Source organism: Megalops cyprinoides, chromosome 19, assembly GCF_013368585.1.
Source record: "Megalops cyprinoides isolate fMegCyp1 chromosome 19, fMegCyp1.pri, whole genome shotgun sequence".
In the NCBI taxonomy this organism is placed as follows: Eukaryota; Metazoa; Chordata; class Actinopteri; order Elopiformes; family Megalopidae; genus Megalops; species Megalops cyprinoides.
Genome location: NC_050601.1, coordinates 16,260,295 through 16,287,873, shown reverse-complemented (window position 1 = coordinate 16,287,873; position 27,579 = coordinate 16,260,295). Strand labels below are relative to the sequence as shown.

Below are 27,579 nucleotides of genomic sequence, written 5' to 3'. Positions count from 1 at the left end.
TTTCGTTCCCTCTGCTCCACCTATCCAGGCAATAACAATCCCTGTACTAACTGAAACCAGAAGACAGGGAACATTGGAGGCCAGAAAGTGTTCTGTGTTCTTGGGAGTCTGTTCAGAGTCTCCTTCTAAATGTATTTAAGTAGATAATATTCACTTGGGTCAGATCAAGCCTACACTGTCCATAATAAGTACATTGTACAAGAAAATGTTCAAAGCTACGATGATAAAGCATGTACAAGTAATTAGCCAAAGTGAACTTAAGCCAAATCCACTATTCGAATCTGACAGTGCTCATTAGTTCATGGTGTTTGATGGTGGAAATGACACCTGGGGGTTCAGACCTGCAGTCTGGATAGGTGTAGGTTTAATGATCCATCTTCCCTGAAGAGTGTAATCTTCATTTACTCTCCCCTTTCCCTGAGAGAACTTGTACTGCAGACCCTGTTCTCTCTGATAGGAGGAAGTGTGTGTGTGTGTGTTGGGGGGGGGGGGGGGGGGGGATTTTGTCCATATATTGTGTGCCTGTAGAAAAATCCTTGCTTTACACTGGCAATTTCTAGAATGATGTGAACTCTCAATCTCTCAATCCATATCATGTACAGAGTCAATCTATTTACGCCTGCATGTACAGGGAACAGAGCCATGCTTTTGGTACTTCTGTGGGTGCTTGTCCTCGTACACTCAGGAGCTTCATTGTGAGGTGTTAGAGGAGACCTGCTGTCCATTGGGTCTCTTGGCATTGCGTGGGCCTACATCCGTCCGTCTGTAGGGCTGGTTCTTCAGGTCTGGGGAGAGAGGACAGACTGAGAACCAAAAGGCCTGAGAGAAATGTTTCCCAGAATGCATTTGGGACTACAAAGGACACCTCTCAGTAGGAGATGCAACATCAGGAATATCAGTGATGAGTGACTGACCTACAAAATATACCTGTCAGTTTCACAGTTGCCACAGTGTCACTGCAAAACTCTTCCCCATCCTACCCCATTATTTCTTGTTCCCCTCGAATGATCCATTGATCTTTATATTGAACTGCAGTATTAAGTGGATTTTTCCTAAACCCATACCACACCATAACTCCCTTCCCTTTGCAGACTCTAGCTTCACCCCCTAAAGTGGTAGGGAGCTATAAGTGGTAGGGAAGGAGAATATATTGTACACAAGAGAAAGAGAGGAAAGAGTGAACAAAAAAAAGAGTGAACTTAGTTAAAAGGAACCATGCATAATGCAATCTTGATTAGATAGGAGGAAGAAACATGCTAAAGAGGAAGAGGGAAATGGTCTGCACATTGGTTTCAGGATAAAATGAATAAGAAAAAAACAATCAACAGCAATGGATATATCTTAACACACAGTATAAGCAAGATCAGCATGGCAGAAGGCTCCTCAATCTTCTGAGTCCTGCCCCTAAAGACCAGAGTCCTCCAGGTTTTAAGGCTTTATGATTTACACCTGAATTGGTGGATGGGTTGTACCTGCCTAAATTTCATTTTATCCTTGAAAGCAGCTTTCTTACCCTGGTCCTGTATGCATACAATGCATGTTGCTTTCTCTTATGTGACTAGGTTTGATTGAGCAGTTGATGTTTATGATATTATTTGGCATCCTTAATCTGCTGTACATTTTTTGTGACAGACACATGCTCTTGGAAGCATGCTTGAGCTACTAAAAAGATTTTGCTTTTATTGAACATTGTCTTTTTTTAATACCTACCTCTTGAACAAATGCAGGCCAGCTGTCTCCATTAAACGTAATTAGTAATTCAATTATTGTTCAAGGCTCCACTGAACATTTAATCCAACACCTTAATAAACCTGAATACCTGTCTGTGTTGCTAATTCATTTAAGGGCATAAAATGAACAGACATGACTAACAGGAGCACCTTTAATTGTGTCCTTCCAGGGAAGCAAACAGGCTTAACAGCTCATATTGGTAACAATGACTGAACAGTAGATACTTGTTACGAGATGTCAGATCCATACCGGTATTGAATTAATAGCTCAATCAAACTTAATAAACTGAGAGCTCAGCTGGATGTTAAACCAACGAACTTGGTGCATCCCTCAAGACCAAGGAAATGCTGGATTAAAACAGGCATTAAAGCAGGAGGCAAAGCCTCCTCCCTGCGAAACCATGGCTGTTGCCTGCTCCTCACCCGTAATGATGTCCTCAATGGCCCCGTCCTTGCCCTCCCTGACCTGAGGCTTAACCTGTCTCTTCTTCAGCTCGGCGATGAGATCCATCTGGGGTAGCTTGGGCATCATGGGTGCCTGCCGGAGGTCAAACTCTAGTCAGTCAAACACCCTCAGAAGGATTGATGTTAGAGGGAATGTTCTGGTAGCAGCATTCTATTTGATGTGCTTTGCGCCGATCAATCCCATGTGCTTTTACTGAGAGTATAGACATCCACGGGCATACTGGAGTCAGAATACAGAATTCTGCACAGAATACAGAATTATACCTGAATTTTACAAAAGGGCTCTCATGAAATTCAGCCATTGCTTTTAATGGACAGAGCCACTATATTATTTCAATAGGAATTAATAAAATTACTTATATATACCACACGTGGTGAACACTGAAATTCCTACTTGAATAAGACATCTGACTGAGAGCAACAGGAGTGAGTATGGGTAGGAGGTCATATACCAATAACACTGGCTCCCTCCTTACTTAAGGCTGTAATATGTAACATTATCTAACAATATGTAACATACATAACAAGGCTGTAGGAATGTAAAAAACTGTGTATGTGTTAAAAGGGACAATATTCCCCATAATGCAGAAACTTCAGGGCTATTTTTAAGAAGCTTTATTTCATATTGTGTGTTTCTGAATGCTGCCTGTGTCCCTTCATGCTTGGCTCTCCTCTCCTACTTGGTTGTCACTCAACAGGTAGCTCATGTGTCCTCCAGAGTTTACAATGTTCTCCCTCTTGCCAATACCTTGTTTTTGGAACCCGCCGTCTTGTTGGGGGAGGGGGGCACCTCGCCAGGGTCTTCGCTGGCCTGAGCCTCCTGCTTCCTTTTCTGCTCATTATCCTGCTCGGCTTGCTGTGGGTGAGTGGAGGAGCCACACACACACACACACAGGCACATACAGTAAAAAGAACATGAAAATGACGCTATATTTACTATGTACCCCTACACACACCCAACTGCTCACGGTGAGTCCTCACCTTGTAGGCCTTTATGAACCGCACAAAGACGAGGAAGAACGTGGAGGGCGGGGTGGTCTTGGGGTTCTCCCCAAAGTACTCAACAGCTGAGTTATATGCCTCCTGGGGTGGGGGGGGGGGAGAGAGCAGTCAGGCTGTCAGTGCTCTCTCTGGTCCTGCACTTAATCCACGCATCAGTACAGAGACGTCAACTGGCTAGTGCAGTCCCACATTCTCATGAGAAAATACATGCAGTCCTGACACTGTGTTAACCCAGAGCCAATACACAACAGCTTTACAATCAATGCAGTGCCCTCTTGAGTGATACCCCCAATTGCATGTGCACTGTTGAGTGCTGTGCTTTTAGTTTGTTACAAAGAGTGCTGTGGTGAGTGTACTGTGGTTTGTTGGAAAGCTGGGATGAGTGGGTTGTGGTAAGCAAGTACAATGCTGAGTGTGTTGTAGGAAAGCTTGTGTGTGTTGTGGCAAGTGAGCCCTATAGAGAGTGTGTCATAGTCTATACATAGTAAGAAAGCAGGGTTGAGTGTGTTGTGGTGAGTCCTTTAGTGAGGGTGTTGAAGTCTATACATGCTAACATAGCAAGGGTAAGTGTTGTGGTAGGTGAGTTCTGTAGTGAGTGTGTTTTTGTGTGGTAAGAAAGCTGGGGTGAGTGGCAGCTGACCTGAGCAGTCTTGCAGTCCTTGACCAGGACGTCCAGGACCTCGCTGTTGGTCTTCATGAACTCCTTCAGTCCCAGATTGTCATCCTGAACCAGGAACTCCTTGCGGGCCATCTCCATGCCCCTCTCTAGGGATCGCACGTTCTGCTGGAGGCTCTCCAGTGATACTGAGGTGCACACACACACACACGCACACACACACGCGCACACACACGCGCGCACACACACACACACACACACACACACGATACGTTTATTCTCATTCTATAACACAAATCACAGCTATTACGTCTCATCAGTAAGCATTGAAAAAGCAGTGATGTATATAACCAATTAAAGAAAACTGTATACAGTATGTCCTCTTGATTCTGAAATCAGTGGCAGATAAGGAAAGAACTTCACTGGACTGCAAGGAGGAGAGAAGTCATTGGAAGATGGAATGAGTCAGACGGAGGTGAAGAGGCCAGCGGTGTTGCAGCTGTATGTACCTTGAGCAGCCTTGTCCATGAAGTGCAGCTCGGAGTGGAAGGAGTTGAGCTCGGGGTACTTCTCCTGGATGATGTTGACGATGAAGTGCAGCAGTGTCTGCTTGCGGTCTGTGGACTTCGTATCCAGCAGCTGAGGGGACAGGTAAGGAAGAGGGTTTAGCCACCCGCATGGAGAGCATTTACAATTGACCACTTGTGTGTGTATAACAGGGGTTGCATAACTTTGGTGAGATCAATGGAACCAGGCTGATCTGTGGTGTTCGAACGTAACGCAACAATGCATAATGCAATCATGAAATGTGGATGTGATATCACTTCCTCTCTCGGGGAGGGGTGCAAGGGCCATCTTGTCCTCGATAGAGCTCACCAGGTCCAAGCTCTGTAAGCGGAACCCATATGCTGATCCCCTCTTACTGCTGTTCATGTAGTTCCCAAAAGCCAGGATGATCTGGGAGAGAAGAGGGAACATACATGCTTATACTCTGCACCCGGCTGGCTTGAAACACACGAGCATTGGACTGATGGAGCGATTCCTCACCTCCAAGATCTTTTTCAGCTTTGTGGAGGACTTGATGGACATCGATGCTGCAATGATGGCATTCAGTTGCTGGGAAACAAACCAAGATAATTATGTTGAGTCCTTTCTTCGCCGTGTTTCATTTCCTCTGTAATTTATGAGTGTGCCCAGCTCTTTCTGTGTTTCAGAATTACAGTATAATAGGGCAGTAATGTAGAATAGAAGTTATGGTACTAGACTGGTGACCTGAGGGTCTGTGCTTTGTTGAGACATGATAGGTTTGCTTAATCTGAACTTCCTCTGAAGAAAGAACAAACATTATTATGTAAAAACGATACTTTAAAGAGGGAAGTAATGAAAGGCAATCTGAATAAGGGCTTTTGCAAAGCATTAAAAAAAACAGAACGCAGTTTGGCATTGAATTTCATATGAAGTCATGCTCGTCCTGTTGCTGTGAATACGGGTGCCTAGCACAGTGACTGCTGTCTGCCAGCGGTGCCTGTGAGGGGTAGCGCTGAGACTGACCGGCTGCAGCCGCTTGGCGCTGTCGGGGAAGTTGCCCATGAAGATGAGGGTGCTGATCCTCTGCGAGAGGCGCGGGATCTTGCCGAAGCACATCATGAAGCGGTCCTCCTCCGACAGCTCGTCCAGCGGCCGCCCCTCCTTCTCGTAGTTCTGGATCAGCTTCATCTCATACTCGGACGGGATAAAGCGCTCCAGCAGCTCCAGGAAGTCCAGGCTCAGGGCCTGCTGGTTATACCTGCGCAAAAGGAGGGAAGGAGGTGAAGAGAGAGAAGGATGGAGAGAGGAGGGTGAGGGAAAAATTGGAAAAGATGCCAGTGTAACTTAGTGGTTAAGGAGCAGGACTTGTAACTGAAAGGTTGCCAGTCTGATCCTGTATGCTTGGGCAAGGTATTTAACCCACAATTGCCTCAGTAAATATCCAGCGGTATAAATGGATAACTTTGTAAAAATAAATAAACTGTAACCAATGAAAGTTGCTCTGGATAAAAGTGTTGGCTAAATGACAATAATGTCATGTAACATAAAAGGGAGAGAGAGAGAGAGGGGAGAGCACAAAGGATGGGAGCGATAGAGATTGAGAGGAAAAAGAGAGAGAATAAAGGTTGAAAGGAAGGAGGAAAGACAGCGAGGGAGGAGAGGTAGAGAGACAAACACGAGGGACCAAGAAACAGACAAAGGGCGAGTTCAGAGGGGGAGAGGAAATAAAGCAGAGGTGAGGACAGAGAGGTGAAGAGATTGAGATAAGCTTTTATGCAGCGCTGCACAGTGAGGTGTGGCTGTGATTAGGAGCGCAGTGAGAGGGCACATACGTCTCTATGGCAGTGCAGATTTCAGGGGCACTTATGCCCGCCTTGCGCAGGGTGATGGCCAGGTTCTTGGCCCTGTTGGACTCAATGAGGGACACTTTGCTGGGGGCACTCTTCTGCGCCACCTTGACCTTCAGCTTGCCCAGGTCAGCCGGGGGGCCCTGGGCCTTGGTCTTAAACTGCTCCTCAAAAGCATCCATGTTAAGCTCCTGTGAAGGAAGTGGGTGAGAGTGAATGCCCTCTGATACAGACCTGCCACCAACAGACTCACCCACAGACAGAGAGGGAAGAGGAGGAACTGAGGGCTGGAGAGGCCAAGAGCCACAAAAACTAATAGTGCTTTCCTATATAATCATCACCAACTTCACCAATGTCTCCCATTTACAAAAGACCATCATTTTATTTTTCTAGAATATTTTTGCTTTTGGTCAAGCATGCTTTGGCTATTTCTGTCACGCCAATAAAGGAGCCTGATCGAACTTGTCAATCTGAGATGGAGAGGCAAGGAAAAGGAACATTAGGGGAAATAGACTCTTTCCACAAGCACGGCACTTTCGGCTTACCCCGAGAATGTTTTCATCATCCAGCTCATTGAAGACAGTGCCTGTGACCTGGTTGGGCTTGAGAGCCTGCCAGTTTAACAGAGGCATGCGATGCTTGGTCTGGATGGGTTTTTTGCCTTTAGGCCCTGTGGGAGGACAGCCAGCATGCACTGAGCTCAGATGTAGTTGTTTCATCTAAGCTGTTAAAGACTTACCATAAACGCATCAGTTACTAGGCTCAATCAATTCCGATGGCGATGCGTTTAAGGTACTCAGTACTTCAGTACTTTAAGACATACAGAAATTCTTCAGGAGCTGGGTGTTACAAGAGTAACATTTTCTGAGGAGAGAGAAAGATGCTACAGTTGTTAAGGGTGTGCCTGCTTACCTGCAGCAGTGTCTCCAATGGGAGGGCCTCCTGGTGGGGGGGGAGGCCCACCGCCAGGTGGAGGAGGGGGCGGGGGAGGCCCACTGCCAGGTGGAGGAGGAGGTGGGGGAGGCCCAACACCGGGTGGGGGAGGGGGTGGAGGAGGTCCTGATCCAGGTGGGGGAGGAGGAGGAGGAGGAGGAGGAGGAGGAGGGGGAGCACAGTTGGGCGACAGCGGAGGGGGTGGGGGTGGGGGTGGGGGAGGAGGTGGGGCTGAACAGGAAGGAGGGACTGCTGGACTATCCTGAGCAGGAGGGGGCGGAGTGGTTTCAACAGCTGGAGCTACATCAATGACCAACAAAAAAAAAAAATGGGTGAGGTCTGTAAGCCCATCTAATTTAAGAATTAACGGGAATTAATTAACTGACAATGGCCTTCATACTTCATCAGTGCACTGTTCAAATGGATCTTTACCTTTTCAAAATCAATGCATAATGTTCTCACAACATTACATTAAAATCACACACGTGTCATGGGGCAGTCCTGTAAATATGGATGCAGAGGGGCGGGCTCACCTGTCTGCGTGGCGGGCGGGGGGGCAGGCTCTGTGATGGTGACGGGTATCACCTGGATGTCCAGGCTTCCGGAGGCAGAGCGCGTGAGGCGGACCAGGCCCCGGTCCTGCAGCTCCTGCACCTTGAGCTCCAGCTCTGAGGAGGGCTGGGAGACACGCTCTCTGTCCCTCTCTCTCTCCCGGTTCAGCTCCTGCTCACGCTGCTTCTGCTGCAAGGCACTCACCTGGGAGCATGAGTCCCGCAGGCTCTCCTGACACACACACAAATACACACAACAGATGGGTATGCAGAGACACACACATATCCCCATGCACATACACATGTACAGTACCAGCCAAACGTTTGGACACACCTGATTAAGATAATGGTAAACATGCATTCAAACGCATTTTTATCTAAAGACCAACACTTAAATCCTTGAAATTTGTTCCTTAGACAAATATAGTGAAGTCAATGCCTATGTATGAATTTCTTTAAAAAAAAAAAACTTATAAAATAAAATATTTTTTGCTACTAGGAAGAATCTAAAATATAAGATTGCTTTGATTTAGAACTTTTTTTGGTCACCGCATAATTCCAGTTGTGTTATTTCATAGTTTTAATGTCTATTATTCTACTAAAATGTGGAAAATAGTGAAAATAAAGAAAAACCCTTCTATGGGTAGGTGTGTTCAGACTTTTGACTGGTACTGTACAATGCATGACAGACAGACATGCACATGCACTATACATGAGTACGCAGATATACCCACATATATGCGCAATACATGTATACCTAGATATATAAACACATACAATTCACTTATACCCAAACAAGAACACTCATGCACAATTTATGTCTACCCACAGAAATACACAAATGTATATACTTATGCATGAATGCTTTAACAAAAGTCCAAATCCAAACACAATTACATGTAACAATTAAAGCAAACCTTGGGGTTACTCTGAGCAGCTTTTCCGGGTACAAGAGAGAAATATGGTATGTTTAAGGATCAGAGTAAGATTTTAGACTGTCAGTTTGCCATTGAGATGATGAGTACTGCTTTATTTGAATTAAAAAAAAGTCACCTACATAATAGCCTGGTAAAGCTCAGTGATGTTCAGTATAAATATCTGCATGTGTTCATTCAGCTTCCATTAAAAGCTGCCGTTACCTTGAGCACCTCTGCCTCCTTGGTGGCCTGCATCAGCTGTGTCTCCAGCTCCGCCAATCTCTCCACGGCCTGGTTCTCACACTCCTGCAGGCGAGCGCTCAGCTGCGGCACAGTCGAGAGAAGGTTCTCGTTATCCCCGGGCACAACCAAACGGTGCATCTGAGAGCGGGTGTGTATATTGTCTATAGCTGTGCGCAACGCAATGGAGTCCAGCAGTATTTGATGTCTCTCGGTCACTTGTTTAGTTTTCTCTCTAGCATTTATATTCCTCTGTGTCATGTGTTCACTAAGACTTTGAGAACAAGAGAGACTGTCTGAGTACCTGCTCTTCATGTATGTGTACGTGTTCTATGTCAAGTTGTGTATCTACTACATGGAAATATGTTGTGTGGTACTGCATTAAAGTGTGTGTGTGTGCTGCATAAAGGTGTATATGTGGCACTGCCTGAATGGGATCCTACTAAGGTGAAGGTGAGTAAGTGTACTGTGTGAAGATGAATATGCTATATGAAGGAGAGTGAGTGTGCTGTATGAAGATGAGTGAGTGTAATGTATTAAGGTAGGTGGGGTTACCTCTGCGTTTTGTGTCTGCAGATCGACTGTATGGTCCAGCAGGCTGGTCTTGGCTTCCACATCCTCCAGCAGTGCTCCCACATCAAACACATTGTCCAGGTAAGCCTGGATCTGCACCTGCAGCTTATCACTCTCGGTATTCTTCAGGTTCTGTAACATACACACACACACACACACACACACACAAGGTTTAGAGCCATGTAACTTTAGCCATTATTCACTGTATAATGTAAATGTAAAAAGTTATAAATGCTAAATATCCATAAAAACACTTTGTACAGCAATTATATGAAGCATGTTATAAACATACAAAACAGTTTGTTTTCATTAATGTACAATACATCAACTATCTATGTATGACTGTAGAATATGTTCTTCAAAACAATATTCAAATTCAGCTTTTATCAAAATACAGCATCCTGATATTTAGTGATTAACATGTGATTTTTCTCATGAGGGCTAGGCGTGTGGCTGCTGTGTTGTGCTTGACACTGGCACTCACCTCCAAGTACTGGTCCAGGCCATGTTGGGTGAACTCATACTGCAGGTGAACACGGAAGTTCATGTTCTCCACCGAGTGGACCACAATGTTGATGAACTGCATGCAGGCGACCTACGGGGACAGGTAGGGATGAGAAAGACGGTGACAGAGGGACAGAGTGTCACTGTTCTGCCTAGTGATAGTGCCTTACTGGGGGGGCTCAGTGTAACCTATGCTGAAGATACTCTAAGCATTAAACAAGAACATGGCGATAGGCTAAGAAGTAACGTTACATGTACCCTGTAACTTTGTTATAAATACACAGCAATTACATATATGAACCTTGCAATTGCAAGTTCAACTGTGAAGATAACATTTTTGCGTAATTGCTGGCTGACTATGGTGAGTCATGTGTGTCTTTATTTCCCATTTATCTGTCCACTCACCATGAAGTCAATGTTGCTGTCCTCGTTTCTGAAATACTCCATGAGCTTCTCGAAGCGGTTTTTCTCACCACACACCTGGGGAAGGCACAAACAGGTTGTCCATTACAAGCCTGCCCTCAATTACACTGATATCCACATGAGGGCAGTGTTGTAAATTATTTCAGTCTGCTCAATCGTAGGTCAGCTGTTTTCTGACATCGGCTGAGTGTTTCATTGGGGGATTCGCAGCTCATAACTACTTACTCGTGTGCATGTTTGGAGGTTTATATTTAATCATTGAAAGACATTTTAGCTGATGCGAGCACATGAACAAACCCTGTTCCCTAATCTCGGTCTGAACAATCGTGTGAACACGAACACACAAATCCAAGAGACAAAACCCTGACACAAGGGTAAGTCTATCCCAAAGCTTCATCAACTAACTGAAAATTCAGTCAGCCATTAACGTCCATTATACCGTGGCTCTTAGAGACTCACAGGAACACTGTCCCTGTTTATCAAAGCTCAGGGCTGACACATAAAAGGTTCTGGGAGGTGGGCTGGGGTCACTGTTGCATTTTTTTCCCAACCAACAGCTGGTTGACCAATGGTTACAACATAAAGTGCAACTTAATGACTGTTTACCCACACATTACAGAATGGGCTTTTAGTAGCCCACAGGATGGACGGTTTCCACCGAAACAGTTGGAAAAGGCGTCTGATCAGATATACCAGCCTCTGTGTTGTAGTGGAGGCCAAAAGGATCAAGTTTGATTTGCTTATTTTAAATTACGTGAAATTTAATCAGTGTCTTTCCACTTACAGTGTGCTTCTTGTTATATGGTTATTTTGCAAATAATACAGAGCAATTTGAGAAATATCAATGATTAATTTGCATGACTTGCAGTGTGTGTGTGTGTGTGTGTGTGTACAAGAGTTCACAGTGGCTCCTTCTTCCCCACACATTCCCTCTGCATAATGTTGTACTTCAAGCTGCCAGCAGATACCCAAACATGGATGTAGAGGGGGGTATGTGGAAAGCTGGATCTCAGAGGCAAGAAGTTAATGTTATGCCTGTGTGTAGTCTATGGCGTGTGTAGTCTATGAAAATTTCAACCAAAGTGGGGAGAGGCAGTGCTTAATAGTGGATGAACTAGTGAATAGAGTAAAAACAAATTCCATGAAGACCTGGCTGTGTAAAATACCCTGACTGTCTGACCTCTTTGAAGTTGTTGAAGGCAGAGATGATGATGTCATGGCCTCCCCTCACCAGGCACACAGCAGCCAACAGCTCCAGTACCAGCGCCTTGGTCCTGTGAGACAAAGCAGGGGATGGAGTTATTCCAACGGCACAATACAAACACACACAAACACACACATGCACACAACACACACAAGTCATAGGCACATGCAGCCAATCTATGACCCACATAATGCACAAATAAAACCAATCACATGCACCGAGTCAATTAAAACACATGGTAAAATACACACACACACACACACACACACATATATATATATATATATATATATATATATATATATATATATATATATATATATATTTACATACATATATATACATATATATATATACACATTCAATCTACAAGCTCAGCATACACATCTGAATTCCGCAGCAATGGTGTACAAATCAGACTGTCCTACCTGGGGTTCTTGTTGTTGAGACTGAGAGTGATTTCATTGACACAGCGAGGGTGGGTCATCACCAGGTTAAACCCAGACTGCAGCAGAGAGAACACAATACCGTCACTGTGCACAGCTCCCGTCCTCTACACACACAGCACGGTCACTGTGCACAGCTCCCGTCCTCTACACACACAGCACGGTCACTGTGCACAGCTCCCGTCCTCTACACACACAGCACTGTCACTGTGTACAACTCCTGTCCCCTACACATGTGTCATACAACATACACGTTGTTATCCCACTCTGTATCTAAATATGCCACACTCCATATTAAAAACACACACACACACACACACACACACACAATACACACAGAGTTACCACACTATACTCACACAGACGTCACACATACACACAGATGGTACACGGAAAGTCTCCTATGAAAGTGTGATGTGCGCAGGTGTGTGTTCTGCCCGTGCTGAGGGGTGCGTGGGCGGCGGGGACGCACCGCACCTGGTAGTTCATGATGGCGCGCAGACACATGATGCAGACATGCACGTCATCCTTCTGACTGACCACGCGGGAGTTCCGCAGCACTTTCCTGCTCTGCGCGAAGCTGTTCAGCCTGCGGGGGGAGCGTGACAGGGGGAGAGACGCAGGGGAAAGAGGCAGAGGGAGAGGAAGAGCGTTTTTTCATTTTTTTTCACTGTCTTTTTTCAAAAGACAAAGAAAGGTCATCAAAAAAAAAATTTCAAAATGCAAAGCTCAAAACAAAGTTCTAAAATCCTGAAACATATCTTGACCTTTGCATACAAAATGCTAAATTGGTAATCACACACTCGAGTGTTTAAGTGCTTTTGCCTCACTTGCACTCACATATTTCAGATGACAATACACAGATGAGTTTATATAATTATAGATTATATAATTATATTTTCAGTTTTTTATGATTCATGGTCACTGCGAATGTCCTTGCGTCTGCGTTTGTGGGAGGATGCAGAAGGAGGATGCGGAGAAAAAAACAATTGCTAGAAAACAGCTGCAGTCTGTGGTTGTAGTCATGGTTACGGTCAACATCACAATCAGCAACAACAAGAGGTGCACCTATCTCCAATGGAATCTGACTAACTATAACCTTTATTTTTAACCTTTATTTATTCAGGTGAATCCCATTAAGATAGAGATCTCATTTTCAAGTGAGACCTGATGTACGTAAAATAAAATAAAACAAAATAAAAACATTCATGAACAAATAATCTAAAAAGAATGTACAGTACAATTTAATTAATAAATGACAGAAATGTACAAAGATACAATATTGTAATAAAGTAACACATAAAAGAAATTTAAAACACATAAAATGCCAAATTAAAAGCACCAGCCATTTATCTAATGAAAATAAAAGCATAAAACCTCATCAGTGGGCAAAATCCAACTTGCACCATGCGGGGGATGTGCATAATAAAAGACATAATGATGTCCTCCCCACCCTTTCACCCATTATCCCTACGGAGGAGCTGCTATTAGCCTGCAGATTAAGGCGCATAGCTACCCTCCTTGTTAGCGTGCCACCGCAGGCAGTGAGCACAGCTAATGAGGAAGTTACAGCAGAGCGATGTGAACAATGTATGCATCACATGAGGTCTGCATGCAGTGCTGTACAAGCACAGGCATAACGCATGACGTGAGTGTCATTCGATGGTCACAAGCACCAGGGAGGTGTGATGTTCGGAAATGCCGGATATCTAATGCTTTGTTGATTGCATCTAACTTTTTTTTGTGTTTTGGATATTTACTTGAATTCATTTATGAATTTACTTGAATTTATTTATTTATTTCAGGCCGTTGAAGTCAGAATAGTGAACTTTTTCACAGTCTTTAAAATTCATTATTTGAAATGGAGAAATAGTTGGATGTTTATTTCTGTACGGAAGGAACACACGGTTCAGTTCAAACAGTTGAAACTCCAAGCCAGATCTGTTGCACATGGTGCAGTGATACAGAACCTTTGGCATGGCTGAGATCAAAGAAACACACTAAAGAAGCCGGCCCAATCACATACCACACAGTACAAGGAAATGGATAAAAAAATAACAGTAAAAATATGAGGATTTAATCAAGTACACTTGTGTGATTAGCTGGCATCAAAGCAACTAATCTACACGTGCATCCTTGAAAACTGTGTGTGGGAACGCAGGCAATAAACCTATCAAGTGCGTGCCCTATCTTTGAGTGGTGGGACAAGTCGCTTCTGTAGGGAGGTGCCAGAGCAGGACTCACCGGACAGTCAGGGAGCGGGTGGCTTTGGAGACACTGTGGGTGGGCGAGTTTCCACTGCTCTTAGTCAAGTCCTCAATTGATTTCTCTGTCGACAGGCACCCATTATCCACACTCTCCATGTCAAACCTGCGCATGTGTATACACACACACAAACACACATACACACACACACACACAAACACACACACACAAAGATCCTGATCAGAAAACCCCATCTGTCCTGAGACAAGAGGTACTGACAGCTTGCTAGTATCTGGGATAGCTTTCCTGCCAAAGCTTGCAGATTGGTCCTGGTCAAGTCTGCTGGTAACTGTAGACCACTATGAGAATACCATTTGGGAATCCTCCTGTGCTTGCTAAATCGTAGGGTGTCACAGGGAAGTGAGCAGTGTCGGGGCTACTCACGAGAGGGAACACTGGGCGAAGGACAGGTAGTCCACTAGCACATCAAGACCCTGATTCTCTTCATTGAGGAACTCCTGGGCCCAGCTGTGGAAGATGGTTAGATCTTTACAACAATGGCTACCTACCTACATTCACAGATATCTGAGATGCTGCCAGTCTTTATTTAGACACATGGAGGCTGTGGGTTGAAGAATGGGACTGGGGATGCATATTTATGAGTGTAATGGGTTGCTTTACTGTTATGTTTAACATTTTCAATATTAATTGGCGATGTAGTGGCTGATATTGCCCTTACCCGATGTGATTGGTCCGGAGTGAAATCTCCAGCTCTCTCAGGACCTGAGTAGATTCCTGGACCCGCCTTTTAAACTGAGCAAAATGAGTCCAAACAGGTAAGGTCAGAGAGCAAGAGACACCACAGTATTATTATTATTATTATTATTATTATTAGTAGTAGTAGTAGTAGTAGTGGTAGTATTGATGTTTTTTTCTTGGATGCACAGTGGGAAGAGAAGAATGAGAAAGACACTGACTCGGCTGCCAATCCCTCCCTGGTCCAGGTAGCTCTTGATCTTTGACAGGTAGGCCGAGGGTGGATTTTTCACCTGGAAGCGTTCCTTTAGAGACAGACATTACAGACACATCATGACACACACTCACTACAAGGACCAGCTGTGGAAACACAAATGTCTTACTGTGCTACTCTGCACATTCAAATGTACAATTAATTTTGTGTGTGTAATGTAGACCTCCTGTTACACTATTCTGACTTGCTGATGTGCATGCATATCAACTACAATATGGTGGGGATGTCACAGGGGAGTCATGTGAGTTTCCTTTTATTAGGGGTAAAATCTTATGAATATTGTGTTACATTTTTTTCACGCAAATGAAGTGTATTTCCTAAATTAACACCCCCCATCGCCCACACCTGCAGAGAGCATTAATGTCTCTCGCCGGAGCAGTAAAATGGCTTTTCGTGTGCAACGGGGGAGGGTGAGCTTGAGATGAGCCCTTCTTCTTGAACGTCCGCAACTGTTCGAACCGCAGCTTTCTGCAATGTACACAGTGCTCCAGCTTCTTGTCACAGGAAGACAGCTGACTCGCCGCAGTTTCCATGGTAGCGCACAATATTGACTAAAGCTGCAGCGGAGTGCACTGGCTGCAGGTAGAGTGCAGCTAATGCACTGCACGCTGAGGTGAGCCGGGCCCACGCAGGATGTGACCTGCTTGTGTCCCACCCGCCGTGCTTAGGAACACGCCAACATATGTCAGACAACAAACACACGCAATAACGTAGAGTGCGTGCCTGGAAATGACAGAACCACCCACATTATATGGAGTACCTCAAACAAACAGCTAAATACGAATGAAAATATACATTTTACATTATGTTATTGTCATTATCTAGAGCGACTTACATAGGTTACATTTATTGCATGGTATTCATTTATACAGCCGGATATTTACTGAGGCAATTCTGGGTTAGGTGCCTTGCCCGAGCATACAGCAGCAGTGCCCCAGCAGGGAATTGAACCAGCAACCTTTTAGTTACAGGTCCTGATCCTTACAACTACAACTACACTGCCACCCCATTTTGAAACATCTTTTGAATGTATTCAATATTACATTTATATATTTTCTTTCATAGGGTTCATAAGTTTAGTCACTGACATTTAAGAGTAGGAATGCTGTAAAGTTTGTATGCTACATAGCATAAATGGTGATTGTCAGACTGTGGTGTGACAGTGTGTGTATGTATGTGTGTGTAGCATTGTCACTTATTTCTGGTTGACAATAATGGGAAAGTGGCTCTTGAGTTGCTTAGGTTCACCACTCTAATAGCCACTAGGAAAGGTACACTCACCTGATCACAGACCAGCTCCCACTTCTTGTCATTGTCGTATTGACTCAGTAGTTTCATCTTGTCCGGCGGCAGGTTCATGGAGTTCTGTGGAAGGGAAGTTTTAGGGGTCTTAACAGTCTATTCAATGATTATAATGAATCAATGAAAACTTTGTTTGTTTGGTTTGACAATTTGAGCCCTCAGCTTTCAGCCTACCAAATCATTTTAAATTGGGAGTTTTATTTTGAAGTGCATGGTGTGCTTCACCTCTTGCCACACTGAACATTTCAGTCATTCTCTCGTGCTCACAGTGGAATTTATTTCCTTAGACATTTTCAATTTTTTTAGACTATTATAGATTAGGTTATTAGCAGTGATCCATTAGATCAGCGTTTCTCAATCCTACTCCTGGAGACCTGCCCTGCATATCTTCTATCTATCCTTGTTCCAAACACACCTGATTAGTGTGATTAACATGCTCAGCTAATCAAAAGTGCCAATGATGAGTTCAGTGCAGAGCAGGGGGGCCCCAGGAGCAGGATTGAGAATTAGTGCATTAGATTATTAATTCACTGTGTTTCTCATCTTTAATTTTATGAAAGGAATGGTAAAACTAGTATCAGGGCCATTTACAGGGTTTCAGGTGGGCATGCAGATCACTTTTTATAAAGGGCCAAGCTTAGTACTGGTCAGTCTGACTTGCAAGGGCACTTTTGAGTTTAGGACCAACAGAGCAGGGACATAAGCTTACCTGTGCCCAGTTCCAACACATGTGTATGACTGGTATCATCAGGAAAAGTTATCCATCAATATACAAAAAAAAAAAAGCTGGCAGACATTACTGTTTCTTCAAAAACATGCTGCCTTATAACTCTGTGCCCACAATGCAAGCACACCGTGAAAGCAAAAGAGACATTAATCATTGATCGCCGGTTAGCTTGATAGCAAAGCTATCAAAGTGAAAATGCCTTCAGCTGCCTGGAAATATTGTGACATATAATAAAACACATCGCCTGAATATAAAACCTCTTTTCTGTCTCTCACTTCAGGTAAATCAATTCATCAATGTGTCAGTTTTTTAAAACTAAGAAACAAATATATGCCTTGGACACTATGCCCTAAAAACTGCAGACATTTTTATTGCAGTGCACATTTAAATACAACTAACATAAATCACAGACCATTTAACAGTGAGTAATAAAGACTGATGCCGACTTTAACAGTGAGCAGTAAAGAATGGTGTTGGCTAGATTTATTGGCATGTGGTAAGTGTGCTATAGAGTTTGGTCATGCACTGTGAAGTGGCGCTGTCAGAACAATGTCTGAAGTTTCCCAATGCAGTCCATCAGAGGCTGTCCTCTAAACGATCCAGCAAAGGAGGAGCTTCCAGAAGTGACTACCCCGGCAGGAGTGAATGCTGTATTTCTTAATGTGCCTGCCTCTGTGTGTGTGTGTGTGTGTGTGTGTGTGTGTGTGTGTGTGTGTGTGTGTGTGCGTGAGTTGGGGGAGGGGAGGAAACGCCCAAGTATCACTTCCTTTACTTGCATAGTGTTATGACAGTTCCGGAATGTGCTGTCACTTAATGTGATCTAAAAACAACGGCTGGCTGGTGCTTTGGTACATTTTATCAAGGGTATGAATATGTTAGGCGGCCTCTGTCTCTCACATCACACCTAACCCATATAAACCCCCTACACATGGGGTTTAAATGTACAATGCCCTTCATAATTTTTCATACCCCTAACTGCATAGCACATTGTCACATGTTCACAAATATTTTTTCCCTGAAAACATGAGGGTCACAGCTTTAAGTAATCATTTCAATTGAAATCTAACTGTTTGAATAAAATATAACAAAAACAAGCCTACACCAACACCCCACTTTCTGGAAATTCAGTAGAAGCTTCTGGGTCAGTATAGAAGCCTTTGAATGTTTTTGGTTCATTTTGGTGTGAAAGGACGCAACATACATCAGAAATCCAGAAAGTGTACACATTGTCACAATTAAAATCAAAGAGCTCTCTCTAAAGCAGAGATCTTGACTTGTAAAAGTTGGGATATGCTTATGAATGAATTCACTAAATGCTGAATCAACCATTTTCCACAGCTCTGTCCATTGTTAAGAAATTTAATCTTACTGGCACAGTGGTAATCCTCCCAGGAAGTGAACGCAAGTGCATCCCCACTACACTCAGGGCAGAGGGGTCACTGTTCATTTTCTAGGGCAGACTCAAAACCCACCTATTCAGACTATATCTGGTGTCCTTGAACTCTGATTCTTCCCCCCTCTAACATTGTGGTAAAAGCTTAGGGATAAATCTGTTAGTGGTTCAAATATTGAAGGCAAAATCCAGTTAAAACTTTTGCAGTACTTACAACTCAGTGGTAAAAACTGTGGCAATACAACCTTGTGACAATATAATCTTGGTGGATGGAAATTGATGGCAGAAGTTTAAAGCTGTGTGCCTTATGACAAAAGTTATTCCCTTTGCGGCAATGTTTCCCACAAGGGCACCATATTTGAACTATGGCATTAATGATTCGAAATCTATATATAGCTACTTGCCTAACTCTATTCAATGCACTTTTCGTAAGACAACTTTTTTGTGGCAACGATCCAAAGTGTTCATCTAAATCCTTGAAGAAATTGTTAACTCTGGGCGAAATGAATGTATACAACTGGTCATGTCAATCTGTAGGCCTAAATTCAATTAAATATTTGTGGTTTAATGTCATGACAGCAGTTTGCAACTGATAAACAAAATATTGGGGTAACCAAAAGCAGTTCTGCCCAGAGGAATGGTCAAAAATCCCCCTTGGAAGCACCAGAATTTCACCAGAAGTGTGCTGTCAGTGTAATCCATGCCAGAGGAGGATTTACAAAACACTAACTACAATGGCATGATGGCATAAATTTCGCTACTTTTGAACAACAAAACTTTGGCTCTGTGTGATAGATAGATAGATAGATAGATAGATAGATAGATAGATAGATAGATAGATAGATAGATAGATCTATGTTAACATAGTTGTTTAATTAACAAATGAACATCAAATTCACATCAGTAATTCATTGGACCTAATTGATGGAGCATACACACTAGCATAGGCTTCCTGGAGGAGGCAACCTGTGTGCTCCCTGTCTAGGGGGGGGGGGGGGGGGGGGGCGGGGTGAAGTTGGTTTACAATCAGGGACACTAGTGCCACTGAACTGGGGGTCCACTTTATTGGGTGTGGACTAAATGAAATGTATGTTCTCGTGGGTGTTGTTCGCAAGGCAGTTTGTGGTTTTATTTTAACACGTCAAAAAACACCCTGGTATGCACAAGTTTACTTTTGCAAGTGTCAGTTTAAATAGGGCGGAGTGCCTTTCTAGCAGTTGAACTGCATGCATGCGCACTCACACACATACGCACTCATACATAAGCATACAGCACAACTTCAGTTTGCTTCCTGTCAGCGGGGTGGAGCCCTCTTTGAGGTAGGTGTGTCTCACTTTCGGCCTAAAGGAACATCCTGTCATCAGATTGAGCTTGCCCCCCATAACATACAGGTTTGTGTTTTATTTTGAAAATATTTTAAAAGATAAGCTATGAGGGAAGGTTCAACTCAGAATATCTGTTATAATAAAATACTATTAATGCTATAATAAATACTATAATAATACTATAATACTACTAAAATTACTACTATAATAAAAATACTACTATAATAATACTAATAATAATACTGCCACCAAGTAAGGTTATTATTGTTTTAGTGTAGATGCCATTTGACCACAAACACAAACACACCACAGTTATTTTGTTTGCCAGTTTCTTTGAAAGAGATAAAATAGATAAAGCTTTTCTTCTTTTCAGGTATCTTATTTGTATTTGGTGTTTTCAATAATCCAAATGGATTCACGACTGAAAACCTCAGTGCTACCTAGCCAAGAACAGTAGATATCTGGATGTACAGAAAATAGCCATCTAGGTATCTAACTAGCGAGCAGGCTAAGTGATTTGTTGGCTACATGTAAGCATCTTATAAATCATCTCTAAAGATCAAATTGTAAAACTAATTTTAGAGACAGAGACATTTTACTTAACATTTACTCACAAGTAATCACAGAACCCTGCTGTTATCTACTAAAAATACTCCAGGCAAACATGACGGATGACACAAAATGTGATGCAATTGTGAAACGTCAATACAATAATACTCACTTCTCCAACATTAGTGAGGAAGGACAATGATGTCAGTAAAACTATTTCCACCTCCAGCTTTTTTTTTCAAGCAGGCAGAATGCCAGGCCACCTTTTGAAGTTATTATTACACTGTTATTATATATCTTGACTGGATCTAATGAGTAATTGCAAATTGCTAATGAGAGGTATAGGCTATCGGGTCTCCTATGCTGGCTGTCAGACACTTAAATGGTTCTACTGATCACTGAGTTCCTCAGTATCCATGCCCCCTCTAAAATAACTGCAGATCAAGACACACAGTCAGAAGGGCCACACAATAGGCAGAGTATGACCATTTAAAGAGAGAAAAGACCATGACTCGCAATGCAGAGAAAATGCAGAAAACACAGCCTCTATTTGAAAGATGCAGGTACCTTTTTCATGAAGCAATATTCAGGTTTTGGTTTTCATTCTGAAAATAGCAGCAGCTGTTATGTATCAGCCGCAGGCCAGATGCAAAGCGTCTGCAAAGCTCTATCTCCTAAAATAGCAGGACAATACTATAGTCTTTTATTGGTGAAATGAAAATACTGGGGCTGACAGGCCGCCAGTAAGACACATCTCTAACTGGAAGACTGCACTTCTGCCTGTCTGAGGTCCTCTGTGCAAATATTAGAACTGGCCATTGAGAAAAGGGAACTAATACTTTATTTCCGCATTTCCAAGAGGGCAGGCAGGAAGTGGCAGGATCTGTGAAGGTGGTCAACGGTGGTGTGCATGTGGATACACGCACTTGCACACTCACTTTGTGTCAACGTTGCACACCTGTTCTTTTTTGTATCATATCTTTATTAATTTTGAACATGATACCTCACTTTTCCAAAATGGGTTGGTTGCATCATTCAAATCTCCCTCAAAACATCTTCCCTCCTTCCCACCTGCCCACCCCTGAACTCTGAGCCATCGGTGTAGATAAAAACAATAATGATAGTTTACAAAATTATTATAATAATAATAATGAAAATAAATAACTTGTATACATATACACATATACCCACATGCATAAATGCATACATACATGCCTGCATATCAATTGAAATAAGAAAGAAAAAAAACAAATATCACAAACAAACATCAAATAATAAGAAATTGGTACACTTTCACTTGATAAATGTCAAATTTAAGAAGTTAGGTCTTGATTCTAAAAATGTAAGAAATGAATCCCATATTTTATGAAAGATATAACTTTTTTTGTTTGATTGTATACGTAAGCCTTTCAATCGCTATGCAAGAAGAAAGCTCATGAATCCAAAGGTTCAAAGATGGACATCAAACACTTTTCCAATGTCTAGCAATAAGATGCTTCGCTTGTAATAGGCAAAGGTTTACCAACTTACTTTCATGATTTCTTAGGGCCAATTCTTCTGGAATAAGACCAAGAATACAAATCTCTGGGCGTACAGGGATTTCTTTGTGGATGATGTTGGAAATTGTGTCGATTATTACTTTCCAAAAGTCTTGTATGTGTTTACACTTTCAAATGCAATGAAATAGGGTTCCTTTCTCTGTTCTACATTCTATACAACTGTCTGGGACATTAGGATTTAATTTATTGAGTTTTTCGTTCGAGTTTTTTGTTTCGAGTTACATACGTTCTCATAAGCCAATTATATTGGATCAATTTAAATCTATTATTAATAGAGAATGTTTGTGCTTGGTACAAGCCTTTTCCCATTCCCGCTTTGTAATATCTATCCGAAGATCCTCTATCCACACCATTCTTTTATAATTTGAGAATTCTGTAGATGCCCTTATCAATTTCCTGTATATTATTGAGATCTTTCCTTTAACATAGGGGTCTAATGTTGCCAGTTCTTCAATGATACTTAAAGCAGGGCATTGATGTGACTGAATCCTAGAGCGAATGAAACTCCGTATTTGAAAATACTGTATTTGAACAGATGAGCTTGAGGGATCCCAAATTTTTCTTAAAGATTTTCAAAGAACAAAAGGGTGTTATCTCTATAAAGGTCTGATATCTTCTGTAATCCTGTCTGAGCCCAGAGCCTGAATCCGGGATCTGATTTACCTGGTGTAAACATTGTGTTACCCCAAATGGGAGAAAATTGTGATAACCCTATTGGCTCCCTAAACATGGCTTGTGATGCATACCTAGCTGTAATTGTGGAAATTGTGGAAAAATGGATTAGATGTGTTCTGCTTAAGCCTTCTGAGAGAGTCAGAGTAGAGATATGTATCCAGAGTTAGTCTTCTGGCACTATCTTTCTCTGTATGGACCCATGGTAGATTGGAAGGGTCAGAGAACCTGGAAAAGGCCAATCTAAGCTGAGCTGTCCTAAAATACCATAAAAGGTTGGGTATCTGGAGCCCACCCCTATGATATGGTAGGTATAGCAGTGTTAAACGAAGTCTTGACCATGTTTTATTTCAGATAAAGTTTGTGAATGCTTTCTTCATGCTGGAGAAAAAGGCTGGTGGCAGTGTAAGAGTAATTGATTGAAACAAATATAAACATTTGGGGAGAATATTCATTTTAATAAAACTGATTCTGCCAATTAATGTGAGGGGGAGAGTCATCCATCTGTCCAAGCTGTCATTTACCTGAGCAACAATGGGGTCATAATTACATGGGATCATGTTTTTGATTTGAGGTGTAATAGCTGCATACCTATTCTGAGTTTTCAAGATTAGGTTGTCATCATCTGATGTTCAAACCATTCAATCATTGGTCAGCATAATTCATTTGCAATAACAAGGTGATGATGTGAGGCTTTTTAAAACAGCCAGTATTATATATAGGTAAATTCTAGGCTAGTATTCATTTGGTGCTCTGAAGCAGAATGGTTACATTATGGAGTGGTTAGACATATCTCTGTTTCATTTTCACTGTCAGCCAACAACTTCCTATTGGCTAACTTGCTAACAAATGGTTTTGTTTGTGGCAGTGAAAATGTATGCTTATACTGCATACATGCATAGTACATGGGTATGTCATATTATTGTATTATGTAGGCAGTACTACTGTGTGTTTGTTTGCTACCTTGCCCAGCTTGCTAATTACATCAAGTTGAGACAGCTACTGAAAGATATAGGAGTTAGCTATTGTTTATTATGACATTATGTGCACCATAAAACTATAGAAAAACTGGTTTCCTGAGACTTGGTTGCAAAGCTGAGGCCAATGAAAGCCAATGGCTGTATTGGTGTTAATGTCATTCAAAATCTGTGTTGGTATTCATGTATATCCAGTTATGTCAAGTTATGTTTTGAAACTTACAGTCTGCATTCTGCAGATCTCACACCCTTGATCTTTAGTGTTAGCAGCAAGTATGTGAAAAAATCCATAATGTCTTGCTGCACAAAGGGCACTGAGAAAAGGGAAGGGACAGAGACTACCACTCCCCTGTCAGTCCTGTTTTAAATATGAACTGGTGATTCTACTAACCTAAATGTGTAGATTAAATTATATTTGTTTTGTGGACATTCTTATCCAGATCAGCTTAAATAGCTAACCACTGTTTGCATTTTATGTGTTTATACAGCTGTTACATAATGTAATTCAGGTAAGTAAACTTCGGCAGCATCCTCCTGGGAATCAAACCAGCAACCTTTTGGGTTACAAGCCCTGCGCCTTACCACTATGCTACACTGCTGCCCATAATGTACCTATGACCTCATTAACCAAAACAGAGCTACATTTACAAAAAAAGAGGATGCTCCCACAAAACCGGATCTTAGCAAGCACAACATCCAGTCTCGTGTACATGTGAAAAAAGCACCACTGCACAGGGTGTGCAAAGAGGAACCAAATCCACACCATATGTGGGAATCCAAATGACCTCATGGTCACAACAGCATGCAAGATTCTGCTCCTGGAGCACTTAGGCTCATTTCCGAAGCTACCAGGCATTTCATGCTCATAGCATATCCTGAGGATTTCTATATAACATCACAGACACAGTAGGCAAAAGGCAGAAATTGAAGCTAAACAGGGTGGCCTAATGATTTTGCAAAGATCGCTCTGAGGTTCATGCAAATTGACATTTGATCATTAATTTTTAGAGCCTTTTTTGTCCGTGACATTTTCTAGTTTGACAGGGAGACCACCAAAAGTACAAACCAGCAACCCCTTTTGCTGGTTCATGTGCCAGTCAGAAGCATTGTCCCCAGCATATCTGCGCAAGACCTCCCACAAGAGAAAAAATGAAACAGAGCAGAAATTAATTTAGTACTTCACATCAAATACCAGACTCAAGAACGGAGAATTTACCACGGTGTAGTCGGACAAACATTGTAACCTGATGTGTGTGTCTATAAGGGAAGGAGGGAAAGAGAGAGTAAAAGAGAGGGGGGGGTCACAGATAGCTCCTACAGAAACACAGATAGCTACACAAAGATTACAACCTGATGTGAGACAAGGAGAGATCAGAGTGTGTTGTATTTCAACACCAGCTGTATTGCTACTCAATATTGGTAATGCTGATTTTACACCACATCGATGTAAGGAGAACATCACACATTGCTTGGGTTGATTGGCCTGACTCATTTAGTTGTATTTAATCCTCTGTCAACTACATGCAGAGGATGACCTTATTTATTTTTGTGCAACAAAAGGAGGAAATGGGCTCTTTTATTCCTGCTGTTGAAAAAGAGCCAAAGGATGATTAAAGCTGGCTTGAACACAGTAGTGAAGGACTCATTAAAAAGCTCATTGTCAAATGCAAAATTAATCAATAAACCGTGAATGAGTCTGTGCATTTCCATGAGTGTCTCAAAGTTGTGACAGAACAATGACTATTCATCACCAAAGCTTTTAACCTCATAGAACCAGTATCAAGAGTTCAGAAACACAGATCTGTTTCATTAAGTTAGGAACAAAGAGGAACTACAGGCCTGTCGACACTCAACGGGTATTGCTAACGAATCATAAGTTTGAATTGCGTATCTGTGAAGTTGCGCCAGGCATTAACCCTTTCTTGTCACTCTTGGCAAAGACATGTTGCAAAATTTTGCAATAATAAATCAATGATTGCTATGCTAATCATTTCACAATTTCACAAGATTTCATTTTTCTGTTTCTGAGTAGATCTCTGTTGGTTTTTGTTTCATCAATAATTAAATTTCTGTCCAAACATTTTTAGGTGGGGGGGGGGTCAATCTAGAAACTCTAGTGATGGTGATGGTAAAAACTCTAGTGAGTTTTTTTTTACTTGGTTGTCATTCAGAAGAACTTATTATCAATCACTAACATTGAATCTGTTGAATTAATAGAAAACATGTATTCCAAACAGTACTATCATCAAGGATATTGCTAATATGCCTGTTCTGTGAAACTATATAGACTATCTTTGTTGCTCTTACTTACACAGAAATTTTACACTTTCGTACAAATCCTGTTATTGTAACACCTCCTTTCCCTCTACTCATTTGGTATATTTAGATACAGTGATGATGTTTAGCGAAGTATAAAAACAAGTTCTCTTGTGCAGTGCAAAGCACCCAACTGTTCACCACAGCCAATCCATCCATGCAAACCATTTGGTGTGGTTTGTGATGACGAAGGACCTGATATATTTTCTGTTTGTGTGTGTGTTTTACATTCATGGTAGCAGTGGTACAATAGCTGCTGCAGCATTGTATTCTGGTCCAAACAGCTCCTCAAGCTTGCAGGAAGACTGTGTGTGTATATGTGCATGTGCGTGCGTGCGTGCGTATATGTATGGCATGTTCACATGCGTGAGAGGCCCCTGCTGTGCCACTCCTGCTCAGAACTCACCAACACCACGTTAAAGCGCTCCTCCAGCTCATCCTCAGCGGGCATGGGCAGTTTGGGGGACGCCGGCTGCTTCTGTAGGGGCGATGGCGATGGGACGGCCACCGTGCTCCTGGGCTCCTGCCCGGAGGGCGGCTCCGTGCTCCCGGCAGCGTTACCCATCGGCGGTCCCTTCAGGCCTCACAGACACAGGTAATCCTCACTCACGCGAATCCACGTGCAGTCCGCCAGAAAATCCTTCTTTGGTCTCTCTCACAGGAGCGAATCCGGACTGCAGAAAAAAAGGCCTTTGAAATCCAGTCAAACCACAGGAGCACAGGAGCTGGTGACTGCCATTGAGCTCTCGATATCTACTTGAACCTGGGGTAACAGCAAAGAGTGGAGCAGCATCTTCCTCCTTACCTCCACTCTCTAAGGTCACAGCACAAATAGTACAAAAAAAGCCACCCAAAGAGAACAAAACCCAAAAACACAAGCTGTCGCAGCACTCCGTGTAGCGTGATTACCTCAGAGCTAGCATACAGAGGGGAAGCCACATGGGAGGAGTATGAGCTTGAGTTTGACACGATCAGAGCAGTCGAAGCCTAACCACAGAAGCAGAAGAACAGAAGCCAGGCTTCCTGTGTGTAAGAGAAAGTCAGAAGCAGAGAGCGGGGCAGGGGTGTGTATGTGTCGGGGGGGGGGGGGGGGGGGGGGTGGATCTTGCAAAGCTGGGGATTTGGGGTTCTAGGGGGTTCCCTCTCCTTATGGCTAGGCTCTCTGACATCCACATGAGGTGCAGAGTGCGACCCGTCTCATGGACGGCCATGTTGAGCGGACAAAGGGGAATGGGGAAGAAGACAAGATCAACAGCCACCCAGCAGAAACAGTTCACTGTGTGAAACTGCGACAGCAGCACATGCAGCTCTCTATGGGGTGGAGGACCTGCTGAAGGTGAGGATATGGCTGCTGGGTCCTAGTGCTGCCATGTATTTGTGTATGTATGAGAGAGACGGAGGCACTGGACATCCATGAACTTATCCCTTGTTAAAATTGTTCATTAAATATTTCTTTACATATTTCAGGTAAGCCTGGATCTGAAATATATCCTAACCACATACACACACATAACTTGTCCATGGAGAAAAACAGACACAGAGAGT

At 42.7% G+C, this 27,579-nt stretch overlaps 1 protein-coding gene across 1 annotated transcript; it reads right to left on the bottom strand.

The window, feature by feature from the left end:
- Positions 1–499: 499 nt before the first annotated feature.
- Positions 500–26,959, bottom strand: LOC118794234 (formin-like protein 1). Its single transcript, XM_036552443.1, has 26 exons — positions 26,441–26,959; positions 16,496–16,579; positions 15,162–15,245; positions 14,924–14,997; positions 14,629–14,712; positions 14,224–14,349; positions 12,457–12,568; positions 11,962–12,038; positions 11,510–11,603; positions 10,312–10,386; positions 9,887–9,997; positions 9,385–9,534; positions 8,812–8,913; positions 7,655–7,904; positions 7,101–7,421; positions 6,734–6,858; positions 6,174–6,379; positions 5,365–5,599; positions 4,861–4,929; positions 4,690–4,770; positions 4,323–4,452; positions 3,838–4,001; positions 3,177–3,278; positions 2,944–3,051; positions 2,154–2,268; positions 500–785 (listed from the first exon to the last, which is right to left on the bottom strand). The coding sequence occupies exons 1-26, from the start codon at positions 26,597–26,599 to the stop codon at positions 691–693; spliced, it is 3,333 nt and encodes a 1,110-aa protein (XP_036408336.1). The 5' UTR covers positions 26,600–26,959; the 3' UTR covers positions 500–690.
- Positions 26,960–27,579: the final 620 nt, after the last annotated feature.

What these genes read in the sequence shown, in the direction of transcription:
- LOC118794234 (XM_036552443.1), bottom strand. Translation starts at nt 26,599, where the DNA reads ATGGGTAACGCTGCCGGGAGCACGGAGCCGCCCTCCGGGCAGGAGCCC. An exon ending in GGGAGCTGGTCTGTGATCAG is followed by an intron (nt 15,246 to 16,495) that starts GTGAGTGTACCT and finishes CTGTCTCTAAAG; the next exon opens with GAACGCTTCCAGGTGAAAAA. An exon ending in ATGATGAAAACATTCTCGGG is followed by an intron (nt 6,380 to 6,733) that starts GTAAGCCGAAAG and finishes CTTCCTTCACAG; the next exon opens with GAGCTTAACATGGATGCTTT.